This window comes from Phragmites australis, chromosome 3 (assembly GCF_958298935.1).
Source record: "Phragmites australis chromosome 3, lpPhrAust1.1, whole genome shotgun sequence".
In the NCBI taxonomy this organism is placed as follows: domain Eukaryota; kingdom Viridiplantae; phylum Streptophyta; class Magnoliopsida; order Poales; family Poaceae; genus Phragmites; species Phragmites australis.
The window spans coordinates 19,055,425-19,070,406 of record NC_084923.1 but is presented as its reverse complement, the minus strand read 5'-3'; the positions used below and the strand labels follow the sequence as shown (position 1 = coordinate 19,070,406).

General features: G+C 43.5%; 3 protein-coding genes across 4 annotated transcripts; all 3 read left to right on the top strand.

Moving 5' to 3' along the window:
* Nucleotides 1-2,429: 2,429 nt before the first annotated feature.
* Nucleotides 2,430-5,759, top strand: LOC133912553 (ER membrane protein complex subunit 4-like). Its single transcript, XM_062355357.1, has 6 exons — nucleotides 2,430-2,627; nucleotides 2,711-2,767; nucleotides 2,992-3,145; nucleotides 4,530-4,627; nucleotides 4,708-4,773; nucleotides 5,521-5,759. Exons 1-6 carry the CDS (start codon nucleotides 2,520-2,522, stop codon nucleotides 5,557-5,559), a joined length of 522 nt encoding a protein of 173 aa, XP_062211341.1. The 5' UTR covers nucleotides 2,430-2,519; the 3' UTR covers nucleotides 5,560-5,759.
* A 147-nt stretch (nucleotides 5,760-5,906) lies between these two features.
* On the top strand, nucleotides 5,907-7,794 carry LOC133912552 (probable galacturonosyltransferase-like 4). Its single transcript, XM_062355356.1, has one exon. It carries the CDS (start codon nucleotides 6,357-6,359, stop codon nucleotides 7,392-7,394), a length of 1,038 nt encoding a protein of 345 aa, XP_062211340.1. The 5' UTR covers nucleotides 5,907-6,356; the 3' UTR covers nucleotides 7,395-7,794.
* A 1,195-nt stretch (nucleotides 7,795-8,989) lies between these two features.
* Nucleotides 8,990-13,235, top strand: LOC133912554 (putative MO25-like protein At4g17270). 2 transcript variants are annotated; one of them, XM_062355358.1, is made up of 11 exons: nucleotides 8,990-9,202; nucleotides 9,894-10,058; nucleotides 10,132-10,250; nucleotides 10,596-10,670; nucleotides 11,221-11,314; nucleotides 11,414-11,473; nucleotides 11,750-11,815; nucleotides 11,896-11,994; nucleotides 12,391-12,435; nucleotides 12,516-12,618; nucleotides 12,797-13,235. In XM_062355358.1, the coding sequence occupies exons 1-11, from the start codon at nucleotides 9,092-9,094 to the stop codon at nucleotides 12,856-12,858; spliced, it is 999 nt and encodes a 332-aa protein (XP_062211342.1). In that variant the 5' UTR covers nucleotides 8,990-9,091; the 3' UTR covers nucleotides 12,859-13,235. The 2 variants fall into 2 exon arrangements, with proteins under 2 accessions (XP_062211342.1, XP_062211343.1); XM_062355359.1 differs by lacking the exon at nucleotides 8,990-9,202 and adding an exon at nucleotides 9,251-9,388.
* Nucleotides 13,236-14,982: the final 1,747 nt, after the last annotated feature.

The following is a 14,982-nucleotide window of genomic DNA, read 5'->3' as shown; positions in this document are numbered from 1 at the left end:
TTTATGATTATCGAGAAAAAAGATTAGTTTATAAGCTTAATTTTTAGACTCTCAGAACACTAGTTTTTCAACAGAAGCCAGTTTGAAAAGACATAAGCCAGTAATAAGTTTAACATTTGTTTCAACTTACTAGTTTTTCTGAGAAGCAGAAGCTGCTGATATCAGAAACAATCAGGACCTATATTAGTGTGTACATGTATTGCTATGGTATTCCTTATGAGATGTTGTTTATTTGATAGTGTTTCCCTAGGCACTAGTTACACGCTAGTCAAGTATAAGCGCTTAGCACCTAATCGGCGATCAAGCTAGCCAAGGAGAGAAAAAGAATGGTGTATTAGTGTCACCTAGCACCTAGACAGGCGAAGTGGCCGCCCATACTTGCCCCCTCCCCCAAATCCTGCTCTGTCGTGAGTCGAATAATATGCGAATACAGAGAGAGTTATGTGCTGATAAAAAAAAGTATGTATGTTGAAAGATTAACATGCTTCCAATCGAGTATCTAACAACATAATTTCCTAAGGTTTGAAAACGTAGTGAATCAACTGTGTGGACTATTCAGTGAAAAAAAAAAACCCCAAGGAGTTACTAATCCTCTCAGTCCAATCGGTTTGCTGTAAATTTTGTGGAGGCATTGACACTACTGTCAGGGGAAGAATTGTTGGTTCATCATATCCTTTTCGTTATTGAAGGATACACACTCTCAGACCGCTAACAATTTATTGAGTAAATACACATCCATTGCATTAAAATTAGGACTTATCAAACTTGGGTCATATTTGGATCAGCTAGAGCTAATAATTAGCTGCTAAAATTAGCACTAGCTGATCCAAACAGATCAGTTAATAGGGTAGCTAACTATTAGTCAACATCTCAGCTAATAGTTATCTCATTACCTGGTCCAATCTAGCTAATTTCAGCTAATGGATAACAAAAGACAGTATTTCTCTCCCACCTAACCCTATCTCTCCAAAAAAAGTAGTACTAGCCAAAGATAAGACAATCATTTACTAGCAATCTTACCACCTATTAGCTAATGTATCCAAACAGATCTAGCTAACAATTATCTCTAGCTATTAGCTAGCTAAATATTAGTTTTACTCATCCAAACAGGGCCTTGATACGGTACCGTATGATTTGTGACTTGTCTCTTGATCATCTACGACATCACTGTCGAGGTTATTATTGTATTAATTAGCTGCTTGGTTCGTTGTCTTGGTAATCCTCCTCCTTGATAAATCCCGCCGCAGTCACCTCCTCAGCTCCTTGCTGTTGTCCGTGTGTTCATGTCCTAAAGTGAAGGAGATCAAAACTGAAAATGCAAATAAAAATGTCAGGAATTCGTCAGAGGAACCACAAACTGCAAATAATTTGGAGAAAAAAAATATATGGTAAGGGGGAGAGAGAAATAAGTCGTTTCATGGTCAGAGATGAACCACGAGATATTAAGAGGAGGTTGGAAAAGGGAGAAGATAACAAATTAAAACCTTTTGTTTATGGGTCCATGATCAGGTTCTTTCAAACTAGGTTTTCTAGGTTAAGAAGCATGGATATGTGATTTTTTTGTACGGGGTGATTCTAGAGAATGCGGCAAGTTTGAATCGGTTTGGTCAATGTTTGCTTGAAATTGAGGTCCGGTCATCAGGCTTAGAATAACGCTAATGATGAGTGGAAACTGGTTTGGGTGCACATAAGCCTGTGCCTACCTAAAATTTTGGGATAAATTAAAAAAGATTTTCCGGACTTGGTGGTTTAGTCCGGACAGTTCATGTTTTTTTTGTTTATAAATAATGTAAAAGCTGGGGTTAAGGTCATGGGATGCGATCGCGGTTTTAAGTAAAAGAGAGTTGTGTCAGTATAGCCGGGTTGATGGCTGTGATAATATCTCAAACTGGGCCTGCCAAATTTAACCGTGAGCCGAAGTTGAACCGGACTGAACCGATCCGAACCGTAATAGCAATACACGACCCTAATAAACCTATCCGGAAAATCACTAGTTAGTTGGATTGTTGCAACAAAGAGCACCAAGACCCAAAACTAAACGGTTCTTCTATATCTCACCTGCGCAAGTTAAAGGGTGATTTCATCTAAATTTTTATTTATTAGATCTGTGCTAAGATCTGTATTAGATGGTTAGTCTTTTGTAAAATTCAGTCAATTCAGTCTCTCTTCTCACCTAATTTTTTTTATACTATTCAAACTATAAATTTTATATCAATTATAATTAGTTTATATTAAAGTAACAATTATTTTACACAGAAATTACAGTTATATTTTTATATAATTTTCAAGTAACAATAGTATAAAAAAAACTCGGGTGAGAATCATCTCACTCTCACCGAATTTTTATTACTATAAATATCCGATATAAATTTAAGCAATAGATCTTAAATTTAATAATGGTTAGAAAGCTGGGTGAGATTTTCTTTTAAATCATCCGGGTGAGGTATAGACAGGCCCAAACCAAACGCCGGCGGAGGAACAGCAGGCCGTCGATCTCTTCTGCGCAGCGGCCGCCTGCGATGGAGAAGGGCAAGGGCCTCGCCCGCCGATGGGCGGTGGAGCTGCACGACGCCTCCTCCTCCGCTGTCCCCGACCCCCCGGGCTTCACCAGATCCGCACCCGACGCGGTAACCCCCTCTCCTCCTTCCACGGTGTTCCTGCTCGTTTGGGTCCAGGAGGCTGGAATTCACATGCTTTCTCTGGCTCGCAGGAGGACGCCGCCGGCGCGCGCCAGCGCAAGGAGTCCGAGGCTGCATGGAAGGGGCAGGTTCGTTCAGTTCGATCGACCCCCCCCCCCCCCCTCGCGTGGTTGGCCCAGTAGATCCAGGCCGCGTTCATCGCGACCTGGCGACTAGGATAGGATAGGCATAGCATCTAGTTCTGCAAAAACCAGATCTCGATCCCTCGTTGTTTCAGCTGATCGTCCCATGTCGGTTTCTAGGTTTTGGGCCTGTGGTTAACTATACTGCGTGTGCTCTTTGGTGCGAGCAGAAAGCGTGGGAGGTGGCGCAGGCGCCGTTCAAGAACCTGATGATGATGGGCTTCATGATGTGGATGGCCGGGAGCACCGTCCATCTGTTCAGCATCGGGATCACCTTCTCCGCTCTGTGGCAGCCACTCAGCGCGCTTCGATCCGTGGGGAAAGGTACTGCCTTTACGGAACCTGAGTTTTCTCCGAGGATGCTAATTCAACTACAGGGATCCAATTTTCGTTTATGTGAATCCTTGCTAGCTAGGATTATTTTGTCAGCAACTTGGTATGTGTTCCTTGTTAACTGGAATTAGCAATTTACCATAGCTGTGCTAGGAAGACTAGGAGGTCAGCTGTACTTGTAATGAGTAGTCAACAGTTATGATTTTGTAACATCTATGGACTTCCTTATTCTGATCTTGATTTTGTTGATCGTTTGATGTGTATGTTCAAATTGAATCATTTGTAACCATTGATCATCTTATGTGTGCCCATGTTGAATCATTCTGGATGTGCAAGAAACTTAGGGCACATTTTAGTTTGGGGAAATAAGATAATGTCTTGTTCTTGTAGCCATCATACAGTGCAAATTAGATGTGTCCACTTTAGTGATTCCTAAAATGAGGGTTGTTATTTTCTTATGCACTTTAGGCTACATAATCATATATCTTGAACCACTGCAAATTTGCTATGAAGACAGCCAAGAAGTTGAAGGCCAGAAACAGGGCATAGTGTAGCTGTTACCCCACAGTTTTCTGCAGTAAAGCTGGTGATATGTAACATGACTGTGACCCCCAATAAAGGAATAGCATAGATGGCAGTCATATCACGGCATGACTAAATTTCATATTTCAACATGTTTTTCTTCTAGCAATATACTTTTTCCTAGACATCAGCCTGTTCTCTTTGGTCTTCTATAGGCATACTGTGTGGAAGTATTTAGTGGTTCATATGAATATATGATGCACCCCCCATAAAAGAATGCAATGTTAGTATCACTTTTTGGCTGATTATAGGCTGAATAACTGATGTGCACAAATTGATTTAGGAGTCTCCAAAGCAATGTAATATGGTCTCCAAGAGCCCAAAATATTAATTATGACAATTGATAAGGCAGCTGGTGGCACAAATCTGCCAGATTTCACTTGAATGCCACTTTAATTATGCATTGTTTGTTTATTAGTAGTCAAAGCGTATGGAACATACAGAGCAACATAACATTGCATGAACGTAATATGTATCTAATGCAATCCATTGTTGGTAACAAAAAATTTTCCTTTCTTTGTGGGTCTATGATGTGGTGATATGTTTCCCAAGTCGTGAGTGCACTTCATGAACAGAATTGAATGGTGGAGATTACAAACTATAATAAGAACTGCATAATCATTAACCAGTACTTCTGTTACAATATGCTTTTTTATTCTCTTGGAAACAGGACATATTACGTCTTACTTGGGATGCATCAATGGTTTCTTTAGGTCCTATCAAGCATATATTCCAGCCATCAATTCAGACCTTGAGTGTTTTCTTAAGAAACATCTGTACTACTTTTTTGCAGTTTTTGAACCATTTAAGGACCCAAGGGTGGATACTATTGCTCCTAAGTTGCTCTTTATTGCTCTCAACTTGGCTGCCATGGGTTTGGGTGTATGGAAGGTAAGTTCTAATAACATGATTGGTTGAACAGAATAATCTTTTGTAAGCATTTCAGGTAATTAATGTATTTGCTTCTACAGCTTAATACATTGGGTCTTCTTCCAACAAATCCATCAGATTGGGTATCTTCACTGTCTCCTGCTCGGGTATGTCGCTGATACCACCTGAATTTCTTTTGACTTCTCAGTGTTCGGTTTTAACATGGGCTTGTTCAGTCAACTTTACTTTTTAGAAGCAGATTTCAAACTATTGTTCACCTGATTAATTTCTAATTGTTGGTTGCATTCTTTAACTAACTATGCATATTACTTCTCTACTGCCTGCTGTTAACCAGCGTTTTAAAAGCTGGTACTCAAACTTGTTGCTACCAGTTGCCTCTTGCCTGTACTGGTTTCATTCATGAATAGCCAGTGAGATATCAGGTGGAACACTGTCACATCTGTTGAGGGCAGCTGCACCTTTACTGTGGTTCTTGAACTGTTTCAAAACCATCTAATTGGCCAATCTAAGTGACAATTGTTGTTGCTTGCAGAACAGGATGAGATTGTTGCTTTACTGCACAATTAACATGAAGCTTTGCCTAACTTGCAAACTGGTAGTAATATCACTTCTGGCTGACCTACCAGTTAATGGTCGCTGCCAGCAAAATGGAGCTTTTCTTAACGAAATGTACCAATTTTACTGCAGTGACTAAAGCATGCTTTCTAATTGAGCCAAACTAAATCCATGTCGACAAATTCTTTTACCTCCCATTTCAATACCGTCCAAGGCAATAGTTCTACAGGTCCATTAACATGTTTGGATGTCGGTTGCTGTTCTTTTTATGGGTATATGTAATGCGTGTTGGTATGTATTGGTTGGCTAAACTGATCCTTTTTATTTTCTCATGGCAGGAGGTTGAATATGCTGGTGGAGGGATCCCCTTAAACTAATGTCCTTTCCCTCCCGAACTTTTACTGCTTGGAAGATGATCTGTACCAAGTGAAATATTACCCTGCATACAGGAGATTTTATGTGGACAATCTGTATTATTTTTCGCTGCAGTTATACCAACTTTGCGACTGCATACCAATGTCACGGGATATCTACCGGGCCGCAACAGGCTTAGATAATTATAGCTTGTTCATTTTAATTGGTTCCTTTGTTTACCTCTTTCAGATGATAATCTGTTGCTACTTGTTAATTCTCCATAGTAGTTTGGTCATGCACGGCCTTCTGCAGAGGCTGTATTCCTAGCTGTGAGGCTCGAGAGTTGAGACGGGATAATGATTGTTGATTGGCCGGCAGCTGCTTGCAAATGCATCTGGGAGGGCTTGATTTCTTTTCTGAATAGCATCGTGGATTCATGCTTCAGGTAATGCAACAATCCAAGTATAGGCAGCTAGCAATGTAATCCATGCAGGAAAACGGAGGAGTCCAAGTATAGGCAGCTCCCAAGCAGGCAAGCAGCCATTAGCCACCATCTCCCCTTCTTCTCCTACCTTCTCTCCTGGCCCTCCACCACATTCCATTGCTGCGACCTTCATGTATCCCTTTGCCCTTCACTCCTTCCCCTCCTTTCACCACCAATTTCACGGTGGCCCCCCTCCCCTCCTAAACCCTTCCCCACCATTTCCAAGGACCAGGGCGGCCACCACCTCCCCCGCTTCACCTTCGCCGCCATCATTGTTGTGGCCATCCTCTCTGGCCGCTCTTTGGTCCATGCGTTTCCCCTCTCCGGCGGCATACAATGTCTTCCAGTTGTACCATTGCTGTCGCCATTTTTGGGATTATCCTCGGTGCCGGCCATGTGGTCACCAGCGCCCGCGTTGGCGCCATGATGGTCCGGCAGCCTTCTGCCCCGATGTTCCGGGAGGCGCCCGCGTTCCGAAATGGTGCTGAGTGCGTGGCAGATGGCAGTGGTCGGGTGGACATTTCCATGACGCTGGACGCCAACTACCTCCGCGGCACCATGGCCGCGGTGCTCTCCATCCTGCAGCACACTGCGTGCCCTGAGAGCGTGACCTTCCACTTCCTCACCGCCGAGCTCGACGACGGCCTTGGCTCCGCGCTGCGCGTCACCTTCCCGTTCCTCGACCTCCGGGTGTACCGCTTCGACCCGTCGCGCGTCCACGGCCGCATCTCCCGCTCGGTGCGCCAGGAGCTGGACCAGCCGCTCAACTACGCGCGCGTCTACCTCGCCGACACGCTTCCCCCTAACGTGCGCTGCGTGACCTACCTCGACTCCGACGTGATCGTGGTCGACGACATCCGGACGCTGGCCTCCGTGGACCTCGGTGGGCACGTGGTGGCGGCGCCGGAGTACTGCCACGCCAACTTCCACAACTACTTCACGGACGCGTTCTGGTCGCACCCGGCGTTGAACAGAACGTTCCGCCTGCGGCGCCCCTGCTACTTCAACACGGGCGTGATGGTGATGGACGTGGAGAAGTGGCGCGCCGGCGGGTACACGCGGCGGGTGGAGGAGTGGATGGCGGTGCAGAAGCAACGGCGGATCTACCACCTGGGCTCGCTGCCGCCATTCCTGCTGGTGTTCGCCGGGGACATCCAGGCGGTGGACCACCGGTGGAACCAGCATGGGCTCGGCGGTGACAACGTCGAGGGACGGTGCCGGGGGCTCCACCCGGGCCCCATCAGCCTGCTCCACTGGAGCGGCAAGGGCAAGCCATGGCTCCGGCTCGATGCCCGGCGGCCCTGCGCCGTGGACTACCTCTGGGCGCCCTACGACCTCAACCGGCACTCGTCGCCGGTGATCGAGGAGTGGTGAGCTCGCAGCACCAGCCGTAGGAGGACAGTTCTTGCAGAGTGGGGAAAGAGGCACCATGCATCCATGCACGCATGCACGCAAAAACGACAGAACGAGAGCTTGAAAGGAAGAGAAGGAAATCGAAGGAGAGATTAGAACGCAAAGTGCAGAAGAATCATTGTTGTTCTGTTCTTGGGGTCTCGATTGGAACTTGGATGGCAGATTGAGGAGAAGGGCATATGCTGTTTCTTCTTTTCATGTGCAATTGATCACCCCCTTAGTTTTGTATAGGTAATGTTGTAATTTGTAAAGATTAGTATGCATGCTGGGGAAACTTATGCTGACAAATGTATGTACTACCGTATAACTTCAGTTTGAGTGTGACGAAGCTGGGTATGGCATGCGATGTTAGGTGGATAGTAAAAGCTAGCTAACCAAACGGAACTTTACATACAATGGTAATCTCTCTAAGTGTGGTCTGGATCAATGAGCTTGGGCTCTTCAAGTTCATGTGTCTCTGAGCTTGTTCTAGACTGGATTTTGGTGGAATCCAAACATCGAATGACATAGTTAGGCCTAAAGTGCAGTGTTGTTTGTAGCCACTGACCACACATTTACGTCTCAGTTTGGCCCATCTTATACGTGTGATGTTGCTTCCTCTTTTGTTACGTTTCCTGCTCTTGCTCTATTCCATTTTCAATATAATTCTCAATCGCAATTAAAGACAAATACTCAAATTGCCAAAAGGTTTTTCTTTCTCTGTGTAAAAGTGAAGCATCGATGAACAAATTAAAGATAGGTGCAAGATGTGTAAATTAGTAGTTAAGAATTCTAAGATGTGCTTTCTGGCAAGTTGTAATTCTTAGAAATAATTGTATTGCAAATATAAAAAATAAAAAACTTATTTTTAGAAGTGTCTTTTTCTTATATATGTACCTTAATTTTGAATTTTGCACAGAGTATCCAATTTCTAAGATATGGCCCTGTTGGGTTGAATACTTATGGGAGTACTAAGGATTTGGATTTGTCCCTGTCTATATTAAGTTGCAGTGGAACTAGAGATGAAGATGTCGTGGAGTTAGAAGAAGAGAAAGAGGGTTGGTGGCATTGCCACAAGTGTTGGTTTGGGTTTATGGATCTTTAACAACAACTACATATCAGTGTGTTGTTTAAGGGTATGTTTGACAGAGCTCTAACTTCAAAAATTTCTAAGTTAGATATTTCTAGCTTTAAAATTTTTTAAATCTAGAGCTATGAGTATATAATGATATTTGGGTGAGCTATTCTATTTCCATTTAAGTTTCAAAATAGAGATTTAAATTACTTTATTTTAACTTACAAACACAAGATCTGCTATGAAGCTGAAAGCTAGAGTTATACCAAACATGATATAAATATAGGTTTCTTTACAATATTTAACTTTTCTTGACTCTTCTGCCAAATGCTTAGATTTTTTCTCTCTTGTGTCACAATATCTCCTTAGAAGTTAGCAAATATTTTGTTTGTTTTTATAATATTCTTATTGAAAAATTAGCTACATAAATCATCCAGAGTGACGTCACACTTGCTTTTCATGACCATAGGAAAAGCACGCGGCCAAAGACGGAGGAGACAGAAAAGGGCGTCCCAACTGCCCGACCCCATACATAGACCAGCATTACGCCCCGTTGCCGTTGGTCGGCCGGCGAGTCGACAAGGAGAAGCACGGCCAGAGCGAGATGTCCTTCTTCTTCCGGATGGCGTCGCGGCTGCGGCCGTCGACGCCGGAGGAGGTGGTCCGCTCCATCAAGGACTCCTTCCTCGCGCTCCACACCAGGACCCACGCCAAGGTGATTTGCCAATCCTTCCTCCTCTTCCTCCCTCCCCTTCCCCCGCCGGCCGTCGCGCCTCCTGTTCTTGCGCCCTTATACTTGAAGGTCGAGAGGAGATCCACGCGCGCTCTCTTCCGGGTAGTCTTCGGTGAGGGGATCGGATGTAAAGTTGCGATCTCGGCGGTGGTATGATCTCCAATTTCGGTGTGCGCTCATCTCGTGTAATTTAATGATCGTGGTTTGTTGCTAGGTTCTTGGCTGTGCCTGAGTATCATTTCCTTGGTTTTCTTTTGAACCGAGGGGTTCCGATTGGTCGTGGAATTCTCTTGGTATATTTAACTGGGATTATGCAGGATGATTCATTCGTTCGTAGTGATGTTTAGACTGAACCGCAGAATTACTGATTAGTAAAAACTGGTGGGGGGGAATATGGAGTTAGGGTGTTACTTTTAGTTTGTTTTAAGCTGCATAATCACGTATTCGTTCGTTCGTGTTGGTTGGATGAGTTTTATTATTTCCCTTGTTGATCCATGCTCCACAAAAAAACTGCTACTTTCAGATTATGATGGTGGTAAGGTTTGCAGTGGTTGTTCGTGTCGTGTTATGGTGACGTAAGGCAGTTTTCTTGAGTTATTTATCAAATTAGGAGAATATTATTTGTAAACTGTATTTGGCTGCACACATGACAACATATTCATCTTCCTGTTAGGCTTTGGAAGAGATTGAGAAAAACATCTCATCTTTGAGGCTGATGCTCTCTGGTGATGGAGAAGTAGAACCAAATCAAGAGCAGGTCTTGCAAATAACCCTTGAGATTTGTAAGGGGGACGTCCTTTCCCTCTTCGTCCAGAATCTGCCTTCCTTGGGTTGGGGGGTATGTCAGCTCTTGACTAAATGTGCTTAATCTGTTTTTCTTTTACCAACGTCTTGAACTGATTACGTTGCAGGTAAGAAAAGATCTGGTTCACTGCTGGTGCATTTTGCTTAGGCAGAAGGTTGATGAAAGTTATTCCTGCGTGCAGTATATTGAAAATCATCTGGAGCTTTTAGATTTCCTAGTCGGTTGGTAAGTCGTCTATTTCTACTGGTACGCTAAAATGATAGAGTGACAAACTGGTAATAGTTTCATTGTAGAGAGCTAGAGATACTTTACCAGCTATTTCCTATATATGGTCTGTTGTAGGTAGTTACTTCTTGTCTTCCATCACATATTCTCCTTTATGACTTCATTTAATTGAAGTTAGGTCTTTTACTAGTTGCGTGTAGCCAAAGGGTCCCGCACTTCGGGCCTTACAGTCCATGACTTTTCATCTTTTGTGCTACCAGCCTTTTCATATGACGTTGTTGGTCCTTTTTTGTGTCTACGCCTATATCCTTTTATTTAATCTTAATTGATTAATCTTTTCAACAGCTACAAGAACTTGGATATTGCATTGAACTGTGGGAATATGTTAAGAGAATGCATAAAGTACCCAACACTTGCAAAGTAAGGGTTCAAAATTTCCATTCAATTGAGATTTCCTTTTGTTTATGATTTGTATGGCATTGACTATGCATACCTTAATAAACAGAGCACTGCATATATTCCAAAAAAATGCTGAAGTAGTTAACGTGTCTGGATTTGCCCTTGCTAGGAACTCTCCTGTTTAGTATAGTACTTGATACAACAACAACACCAACAACCTTTGTCCCAAGCAAGTTGGGGTAGGCTAGAGTATAGTACCTGATACTTGCACAAAAAATGGTTTGCTATTCAGTTATGTATGATAATCACACGTAACCAGGAAGAACAACAGTTGAACAAGTTATTTTCCCAAATTCACCTGGAAGTAAAAAACATCGTTGCAACTTTACAGGACAAAATATACAAAAAGCTGCAGTTCTGATCTTTAAACCTTACCATAAATCTAATCTGTGTACTATTTTTTTCAACTCTATTGAGATAGATCTCTAATTGCACAGCGTTTCCTAAAAATTAAAAAACAAATTAGTAATCGATTAATTTTGCATGCATTTGATTTGTATTTATCTTTCAGATACATATTGGAATCCAGTAGCTTTGAGCTGTTTTTTGAGTATGTTGAGCTGCCAAACTTTGATATTGCTTCTGATGCTCTGAACACCTTCAAGGTAAATCCATATGTGCACATTTTATTTTATGTAAACTTGACTTCCTGCTGGTGGTGGAAGAATCAATATTGATGGTTGTTCTTGATAAGATGGTTGCAGGACCTGCTGACCAAGCATGAAACTGTTGTTGCGGAGTTCTTGAGTTCCCACTACGACCAGGTTACTATCTTGCTCTAAAATACTCATGTCCTCATGTCAACGAAATAAGACAGCAGAGTCTTTTCTTTAGAGTTCCACTAATGCATGTACTCTTTAACTACGTCTTACTAATTTAAAACTCCAAAGGATTGTCCTGTATATTGTTCCTTGACTACTGCCCATACAAAATTGTATGCCATTGTGTCAATACTTGAACGGTTGAACCAGATTACCTACATACCAGATATATTCCGTTTGTCCTTCAGTGTATCATTCTGATCATGTATTCTTTTCCAGTTCTTTGAACTCTACACAAGGCTCCTGTCATCGACTAATTATGTAACAAGAAGGCAGGCAATGAAGGTTTGACTATTTTCAGCTGCACTCTTTTTTTCATCTCATTCGCTTCAGAAGGAAATTTATAGTGTCATATGTTGTGTCAGTTCCTTTCAGAATTTTTACTGGAGGCTACCAACTCTCAAATAATGAAGCGATACATTCTGGAAGTTCGTTTTTTAAATATCATGATTAATCTACTGAAGGTATTAGTTATATATTTCGTACTTTTACTCTTCTTTCGGGAATTACTCGAGAAAAATATACTTATCCAAGTCATTCCAGTACTCTGTTTCTTCTTAATTTCATATTTATAACTTCACCGGTTATGTTTTACCTTGTGGATGTTATGCAAATTTAAGAACTAAAATATACATTTGATTCTACTAGAATAGTTCTCCGCTAGGAATTTGATAGGAATTTGATAGAATAGTTTCAGTTAGCTGATTTCTTCACGAAGGCACAGAGTGGTTGATCCCCCGTGAGTTTTAAGGAGGTGTTAGATATATATTGTTTTGTACATGTGTATATTTACTGACTCAAAGCTTCCAGGAATACAAGTTCTATTTCTAACGGTTGCTACTAACTTGCACCTTTTGTAGGATTCAAGCAAAAATATCAGAATATGTGCCTTCCACGTTTTTAAGGTATCATCTTTTGAGTGTACATACATGTGTGTGCACGTGCATTGAGTGACCCCTTTTAACCATTTACTGTGCTGAAACAGGTATTTGTCGCCAATCCAAACAAGCCTCGCAGTATAATTGAAGTTTTGCTGGACAATCGCAGGGAACTGTTGAAGCTACTCCACAATCTTCCTACAAGTAAAGGTAGCGTTGCGCTTGAATGCATTGTTTTTACACCTTAAACCACTTGGGGATTGTGGGATCAAACGGAGTAACTGAATATTTTTAACCAAAGCACCATGATCGGAATGGTAATCCTTCTTAAGGAAAGATGTCATGGAAGTATTTTTGAGATTAATGATTCTTTTTGGTCACTTTGCAGGTGAAGATGAACTTGATGAGGAGAGAGATCTAATCATTCAGGAAATCGAGAAGCTGGCATGACCATCAGTATAAACCCTTCAAGTCATCAGATAGCAACAAAACTGTCTTCTTTTGGAGGACTTTCAGCAATTATCTACCAAACTACCAAACGGTCCAAAACCATGTATATCACACGAAGCCTCTAAGAGCTGTAGTCTTTTTCGGAGGATTTTGCAGCTGATCGACAGGAGACCATGGTAAAGGGATATAGCAAGAAGAAGAACAAGAGATGCAGACCATGGTAGAGAGAGAGATGCAATACACGAAACAGCTTGTGGGAGGGATTTTAGTTTTCTTCGATAACAAGAGACGGCGTGTTACCTTTGTTATGTGATGTGTGCTGTCAGCAAATTCAGTATGGAGAAATTGCTGGTTCTATTAGTGCCAGTTACTGGTGCTATCGGCTCCTGGTTTGAGTAGCTATCCTCGGAAGGAATCCTAACCTATTCAGGAACGACTGGGGCAACTCTGAACCTAGCGCGAACAAATGCACGAGACATTATGGATCAGCAATTGAAACCTGAATCGCAGCGCCACATCGATCAGCACTTCAAACCCGAATCACAGCGACATGAAGTCCAGGCGTTCCCCTCATCTAACGTTATGAAAACAGCCAAACATCAGAGAGATGAAATATGGACGCCCCAACAACAGCAGCATACGATACGGTACACCAAGCGACGAACGGAAAACAAACCGAACGGCGACGGCCATTGTCTGGTTCGGAACAGGCAGAACAGCAGAATTGCACTCACTGAAAGTGGGCAAAAAAAAAAAAGAAAAGAAAACGTACCTCGATGCCGTAGGACAAGGTGAACCACGGCTCCGAGCCAGGGCAACGCAGGCAGAGGCGGCCCTCGCAGGCCACGATGCGGACGGTCTCGTGCCCGCCGTGGTGCGCGCACAGCGCGGCGGAGAAGCCCGCGCCGCAGTCGAGGCAGAACGAGTACCTGTCCAAGGCACGGACCGGCCCCGCGCCGGCCTGGGCCTGGGCCCCCACGGAGGCGGCGCCGGCCCGGACGACGACCTCGTGGCCCTGGCCGCGGCGGTGCCCGCCGCAGCAGTGGTCGCAGAAGGCGGCGGCGCAGCGCGCGCAGAAGCGGTCCTCCCTGCAGAGCTCGAAGAAGTCCTCGGCGAGGAGCCGCTTGATCCACGCGCCGCTGGGCTGCGTGCGAAGGAGGCACACGCACCGCCGACGGGCCGGTCAGCGAGAAGAGGCGAGCAAGATCGATCGCTACGACGAAGAGAAGAGAAGAGAAGAGAAGAATCGCTCAGCTTGGTGCTCGCCATTGCTGAGATTACCAGCAGGAGATTGGGATTCGTTCGGGCACAAGTGCAGAGCCTAGGCTTATGACAGCGTGGGTTAGGGGTTTATGGCATGGGGACGTTTAAACGGCACACCTATATCTCGCCTGGTTTTTTTTCTCTCGAAAGCCGTCGTTTTTCCTGTCCATTTGGTCAACGTCCGAGATCATGCGTTTCTTGAATATATACAAACCCTAACATAACACCCACAGTGCCACCGCCCAGCCGGAATACCCGGTGCCAGCTCACTGCCATCGTTGTCGGCACTAGAGTGGCCCACCACAGCTTGTATCTCATGACGTGTCGTCACGTCTGGTGGCATTACACTTAACATTAATGATATTGAGATCTCATAACATTAATGATATTGAGATCTAATAGTGGGCATATAAAGATTCGAACCTTTTTTATTTTTTATAAAAATATATACAAGTGAGAATGTATTCGTTCAGAGACACCTCTCACGAAGGATGCCCATTCGTACAATAGGCAATAAATGTCGAGTAGTAATCGGTGCAAATCATTTGATCTCTAACAGATGATGCATGCATCTTCTGTTATGCCCACAACTTGGCCAGTATACGGCATTCCTATCACTACTTGGACAGCCCCCACCCTCTAGATGAATCCACCCCTAGTTTGAACCCTAATTAAATTTGTAGGAGAATAGCCGCTCATCTCTTGAGAAGAAGCCACCACGGTCGAAGATGACACAAAGTTTTCATTTTCATGACAAATTAATTGGACTATTTTTCACTAATTAAGAAACCTTCAACGGTTTATTAGACAATACATACACGTAAAGCTATAAGAGAAACCGTGGATTTTGGATTTGGGGCT

Bases quoted from the DNA above. Each gene is read 5' to 3' on its own strand.
- LOC133912553 (XM_062355357.1), top strand. From the start codon at position 2,520: ATGGAGAAGGGCAAGGGCCTCGCCCGCCGATGGGCGGTGGAGCTGCAC. The intron at 3,146-4,529 runs GTACTGCCTTTA...ACTTTTTTGCAG, and splicing joins GCTTCGATCCGTGGGGAAAG to TTTTTGAACCATTTAAGGAC. The intron at 4,628-4,707 runs GTAAGTTCTAAT...TTGCTTCTACAG, and splicing joins TGGGTTTGGGTGTATGGAAG to CTTAATACATTGGGTCTTCT.
- LOC133912552 (XM_062355356.1), top strand. From the start codon at position 6,357: ATGTCTTCCAGTTGTACCATTGCTGTCGCCATTTTTGGGATTATCCTC.
- LOC133912554 (XM_062355358.1), top strand. From the start codon at position 9,092: ATGTCCTTCTTCTTCCGGATGGCGTCGCGGCTGCGGCCGTCGACGCCG. The intron at 10,251-10,595 runs GTAAGTCGTCTA...TCTTTTCAACAG, and splicing joins TTAGATTTCCTAGTCGGTTG to CTACAAGAACTTGGATATTG. The intron at 11,315-11,413 runs GTAAATCCATAT...AGATGGTTGCAG, and splicing joins ATGCTCTGAACACCTTCAAG to GACCTGCTGACCAAGCATGA.